The 6,000-nt window shown below is 44.6% G+C and overlaps 1 protein-coding gene across 1 annotated transcript in view; it reads left to right on the forward strand.

The window, feature by feature from the left end:
• LOC144523340 (serine/threonine-protein kinase BRSK2-like) overlaps positions 1 to 6,000 on the forward strand; it is a 189,929-nt gene that overhangs the window by 114,222 nt on the left and 69,707 nt on the right. Inside the window, exon 3 of the mRNA XM_078258842.1 lies at positions 4,192 to 4,277. Coding sequence (XP_078114968.1) covers positions 4,192 to 4,277 — 86 coding nt within the window. The remainder of the gene's footprint in view (positions 1 to 4,191; positions 4,278 to 6,000) is intronic.

The following is a 6,000-nucleotide window of genomic DNA, read 5'->3' on the forward strand; positions in this document are numbered from 1 at the left end:
GAAGGATCCTTGACATTGAGAAACGGCTTCTCTCTCTCTCCCCCCTCCCCAGCACACACACTCAGACAGAAGCAGCAGCTTAGGCACATTTGAGTACAATCCAACTCTAGACACTCATACATACACGGATACACACACACAGACACCCACACACACACTCACACTCACATATACAGTATCTTATAGATGTGTGCAAACTTGCTTACTCAACAACCAACTCTTTGTTAGGCATGATAAAGTGTGGGACCATTCTGGTCCTTGCTTGTGTTGCTGTGTAAACGTGTCCCTTTTCTTTTCCCTGTATGATTAAGTATTGGTGCACAATGTGAGCTCTGGAAAGCCTGGAACACTTCCATAGTTCCATGTCAGTCGTTAGTGCTTAAAACCATCTGGTTAGATGTTATCTTTGTGTCTATTTGTCCTTTTATCCACAGGAATTACAAAAGCACACAAAACGAAATGTGCACAAGAGATGCAACAACTGGTGCTACAGTTTTGGTTTTTTTTGCAGCCCGGAGGTCTGAACTCAGTTTACCCTGCTGAGGTGCCAACTGGCAGTAAATCCAGAGCACAGCAGGCAGGTCAGAGCGGAAACAGCTACAGGCAGCATCTGTATGTCCAGACATTTTACTCTTCAGAAGCCGCTGTATCACTTCATGACACTCATCTGCAGCTGCTGCTGGCGAAATTGAAATAAAGTATATATATATAATAAAGGCCTCAGATCATCATATGGTTTGGTAGCCTGACGTGGTCATACTCAGATTCTAGTCAGAATATGAGTCTGATGCTGCTCCATTGGGATGTGAAGAAAAGGCCTCTGCACTTAATTGGATAGACCTACAACCAATCAGAACAACGGATAGACCTACAACCAATCAGAACAATGGATAGACCTACAACCAATCAGAACAATGGATAGACCTACAACCAATCAGAGCAACGGATAGACCTACAACCAATCAGAACAACGGATAGACCTACAACCAATCAGAACAACGGATAGACCTACAAACAATCAGAGCAACGGGTAGACCTACAACCAGTCAGAACAACGGATAGACCTACAACCAATCAGAACAACGGATAGACCTACAACCAATCAGAGCAACGGATAGACCTACAACCAATCAGAGCAACAGAGTTGTAAACAGATTCAACCCAAGTGCTCTTTGGTGACGTGGTTGATTACGTTAGTGTTGATCATCTGTCCATCGTCGTATAAAGCCCGCCCTGACGATTTGATTGGTCCAAACAGCTCTGGTTGGAGCATAGTTGCTCCACAACGGATCAAGTCCAGACCCAACTTCCCGACCTCAAATGTTGTGGGCGGGGCTAAGTTCGGCTGGCCTCCAGGCTAATGGTTTGGAGGACTGGTTGGGAATGAAGATGAGGAACAGCCAAATGTCTGAACGATGATGATGATGATGATGATGATGATAGTTGTTGGGGAAAGATGCTGAGCCTGCTGTGCAGCATGAAACAGACACAGTGGTTTTAACAGGCTGTGTGTGTGTGTGTGTGTGTGTGTGTGTGTGTGTGTGTGTGTGGTGGACTCAGGTGGTTGACTGCTGCTCGCAAACTGTGGGGAGAGAAGGATCTTTGAACAGTCTCTCATCAGGTTTATTACTGTGTGCTTCATCGGCAGAGCTGGGCAGAATACCACATCTGTTGATGAAATCTTCAGTTTAATTTGTCTGATATTTCGGAAAAGCTAAAACATGTTTTTATTAAGTAAATTAACATACAATATTCTAACATACTGGTGAAACATACGGTGAAAAAATCCTTATTGTAACAAAGATAAAAGATAAAAGACAGAGTATCGTGTTTGCATTAAACAGCTCCAGCTCCCATGATGCTTCTGTGGCTATGACTCCCTGGGTGCCTCTGAATGATAACAGAATAATTACTGTATTTATCTAAGAAGACAAACACCACGCTGTTTTGATAATGGATTAAACTGGTTTGAGTCATTTTTTGTTGATTCCAGCTGCTTAAAGGTGCTCTGAGCGATGTCGGGTGACGTTACTTCTTGTTGACGTTTGAAGTATTGTCAAACAAGCTCGCCCCTCCCTCCTCCTCACCCCGTCCCCTCCCCCTCCCTTCCACGTACTAATACATCCATGGCACTAACCCCCCAACCCCCACCCCCAAATCCTTCTTGTCGGTTATTGGCTGGAACACTCTTTGTTATGTTTGGTGGTGCAGGTTGGCGCAGTTTGTTTTTGTTGATGTTTGTAGAGCCTGGGCTGTCTACAGAGACCGTGTTTTTTTACAGTGTGTTCAGGGGACAGGCAGCTAGCAGATAGTGAGGAGATGTTTTTTACAGTGTGTTCAGGGGACAGGCAGCTAGCAGATAGTGAGGAGATGTTTTTTTTACAGTGTGTTCAGGGGACAGGCAGCTAGCAGATAGTGAGGAGATGTTTTTTACAGTGTGTTCAGGGGACAGGCAGCTAGCAGATAGTGAGGAGATGTTTTTTTTACAGTGTGTTCAGGGGACAGGCAGCTAGTAGATAGTGAGGAGATGTTTTTTTACAGTGTGTTCAGGGGACAGGCAGCTAGCAGATAGTGAGGAGATGTTTTTTTACAGTGTGTTAAGGGGACAGGCAGCTAGCAGATAGTGAGGAGATGTTTTTTTACAGTGTGTTAAGGGGACAGGCAGCTAGCAGATAGTGAGGAGATGTTTTTTTACAGTGTGTTCAGGGGACAGGCAGCTAGCAGATAGTGAGGAGATGTTTTTTACAGTGTGTTCAGGGGACAGGCAGCTAGCAGATAGTGAGGAGATGTTTTTTTACAGTGTGTTCAGGGGACAGGCAGCTAGCAGATAGTGAGGAGATGTTTTTTACAGTGTGTTAAGGGGACAGGCAGCTAGCAGATAGTGAGATGTTTTTTTTACAGTGTGTCTCAGGGGACAGGCAGCTAGCAGATAGTGAGGAGATGTTTTTTTTACAGTGTGTTCAGGGACAGGCAGCCAGCAGATAGTGAGGAGATGTTTTTTTTACAGTGTGTTCAGGGGACAGGCAGCTAGCAGATAGTGAGGAGATGTTTTTTTACAGTGTGTTCAGGGGACAGGCAGCTAGCAGATAGTGAGGAGATGTTTTTTTACAGTGTGTTCAGGGGACAGGCAGCTAGCAGATAGTGAGGAGATGTTTTTTTACAGTGTGTTCAGGGGACAGGCAGCTAGCAGATAGTGAGGAGATGTTTGCTGTATGTGACAAAAAATGTTATAGCCTAAACAACGCGTCACATCGCTTAGAGCACCTTTAATTGTGAATAACACTCCTCTGTGACAGTAAACTGAGTATCTTTGGGTTGTGGACAAAACAAGACATTTGGGACAAAATGAGACAAAACTTGCTGAAGAACCAACTACAATCCTTAGATCTGAGAAAGTCTTTGATTTTACATTCATTTGGCTCAGGTGGTACACAAAACGGCTTGTGTGCTGCACCTAAGCTTTATAACACTGTAGAAGGGAAAACCCCTGTATTGGCTTTGTGATTGCTGAGGCATGAGTGTGTTGAACTAGAAGTGTCAGGCGTCACATTAAACAGACCATCAAGCTTTACAGGCGAGCCCGTCCAGAGCTTAAACGTTGGATTTTTTGCTTTCAGCAAACAACGAACAACATGGGTGTGAAAACTCCCTGGAGCCGCTTGTTGTGATAAATGTAATATAACACATACACTGTGTGTGGGCGTGTTTTGCGTGTGTGTGCGTGTGTGTGTGGGTGGGTGCGTGTGTGTGTGTGTTTGCGTGTGTGTGTGGGTGGGTGCGTGTGTGTGTGTGTGTTTTTGTGTGTGTGTGTGTTTGCGTGTGTGTGTTTGCGTGCGTGTGTGTGTATGTGTGGGTGCGTGTGCCTGTGTGTTTGCGTGTGTGTGTGGGTGGGTGCGTGTGTGTGTGTGTTTGCGTGTGTGTGTGGGTGGGTGCGTGTGCGTGTGTGTTTTGCGTGTGTGTGTGGGTGGGTGCGTGTGCGTGTGTGTGCGTGTGTGTGTGTGTGTGTCATGTCTGTTTCCATTAGCGTTCAGGCTGCAGGTTCTGGCCCGAGCCCAGTGAAACAGGCCCGTGGTGGCAGTCTCATCATTTTGTTTAGCGTCTGACTGTGTTTCCGTGTTCGCTGTTAATGACGATGATCTCTTTGATGTCTTTGTGTAACTCGTTATCTTTTTTTTTCCTGTTTCTCTCCAGGTGGAGCGGGAGATAGCCATTCTGAAACTCATAGAGCATCCCCACGTTTTAAAGCTGCATGACGTCTATGAAAATAAGAAATACCTGTAAGTACATTTGTCCAGCTGCATTCACACGGTGAGCAGCCACATCATCACTCTTTTGATTAAGGATCCACGATACAACTTCATCTTTTGTAATCATGTGCTTTTTAATAACGGCTTTAATATGCAGGAAAGATATTGTGTAAAGAGATACATGAGTAGCTACAGATGGATACTCGAAATATTGAGTCTTTAGGGCTTTAAGTAGTCTTTATCGACGACATTTCATTTCTGGGATTGCTCCCGTGCCACCAGAAATTCCTCCAGATGTCCCTGATTTTGGCCGGATGTCCGTCACCTTCCTCTTCCTTTGTGTTGGCGTTCTAACCTCTGGTGGATTTGTGAGGACTGTGGTTAACTGCTCCTCAGATCTCTGCAGGGTAAATCCAGACAGCTAGCTAGACTATCTGTCCAATCTGAGTTTTCTGTTGCACGACTTTTGAATGTACACGTTCCACCAAAACAAGTTCCTTCTGCAGGCACCGTGGCTCCGTCCGGAGCTTAGCACCGCCCAAGACGATTGTGATTGGTTTAAAGAAATTCCAATAAACACGTTTTTCTCCCATCTGACAATGCTGTGTGGACTAGCCAGACCCTCCTCTGCAGCGCTGTGGAGGAAGGTCTGGCAAAGCGAGACTAGGCTTTTAGTTATGAGTTATGTTGTAGGTTTGGGGATCATACCAGTAAGTTATGGTAATATTTTACTCAGCAACTTTATTACTGACATCTAGTGAATTGCCACAATTAAAAAAAAAGTTATGTTCACGCGGAAAAATGAAGAAATACAAAAGTTATGTCATTGTCTTTTTAAATGTCTAACATCAACCTGAACTGACACTTAACAAGCTGGTGTTCAGGACTTTATAGTGGAAGCAGAAGCAGGTTTTATAACTTGCTGCTTTGCTACTGAACATACACATACGTTACTTCAAGCTGAAGCATAAAAACAAGAACAAAAAATCAGTGCTTATGTTAGCAAGCTAGGCTAACTAGCTCACACTTTCCAAGAAGAATACAAATATCACACGTCGCACATCGGGGCCTCCCTAAAGTAGTAAAATAGTACCGTATTTTCCGTAAGTCTCACTTTTTTTCATGCTTTGGCTGGTCCTGCGACTTATAGTCAGGTGCGACTTATATATCAAAATATATATAATATAACATGTTTTTAAATGTTATTTCATGCGGAAAACATTACCGTCTACAGCCGCGAGAGGCGCTCTAGGCTTGTGAGGACTATATGCTGCTCCTAAAGACAACTGAGAAAGAAAAGAAGCTGCAGGAGACTGCAGGTAGTAAAACACGCAGCCGGAAACGGTCATCGAGCAGCAGAAGGAGAGTTTGGAGTGAGAGAGAAACTTGTGAGGGACTGGAGAAAAGGTTAGTCTTACTGCAATGAAGAAAACAAAGAAAGCTAGTCGCGCTGAAATCCAGATGGCCAGAGCTGGAGGAAGGAGTCCACAGATGGGTGCTTGATACAACGTGCTGCTGGGGAGAGCTCGTCAACAGAGCTGTTACTACGACGTTAACATAGAGGGACACTTCTATCGCTATTCAGCCCTCTTGTTCTGGGGGCTGCTGGGTAGTTTAATAACTGTTAATGTGTTACGTTAACGTAGAGGACACCTACCGTATTCAGCCCCTTGTTCTGGCTGCTGTTGGGTAGTTTAATAACTGTTAATGTGTTACGTTAACATAGAGGACACCTACCGTATTCAGCCCCTTG

This window comes from Sander vitreus, chromosome 1, assembly GCF_031162955.1.
Source record: "Sander vitreus isolate 19-12246 chromosome 1, sanVit1, whole genome shotgun sequence".
NCBI lineage: Eukaryota > Metazoa > Chordata > Actinopteri > Perciformes > Percidae > Sander > Sander vitreus.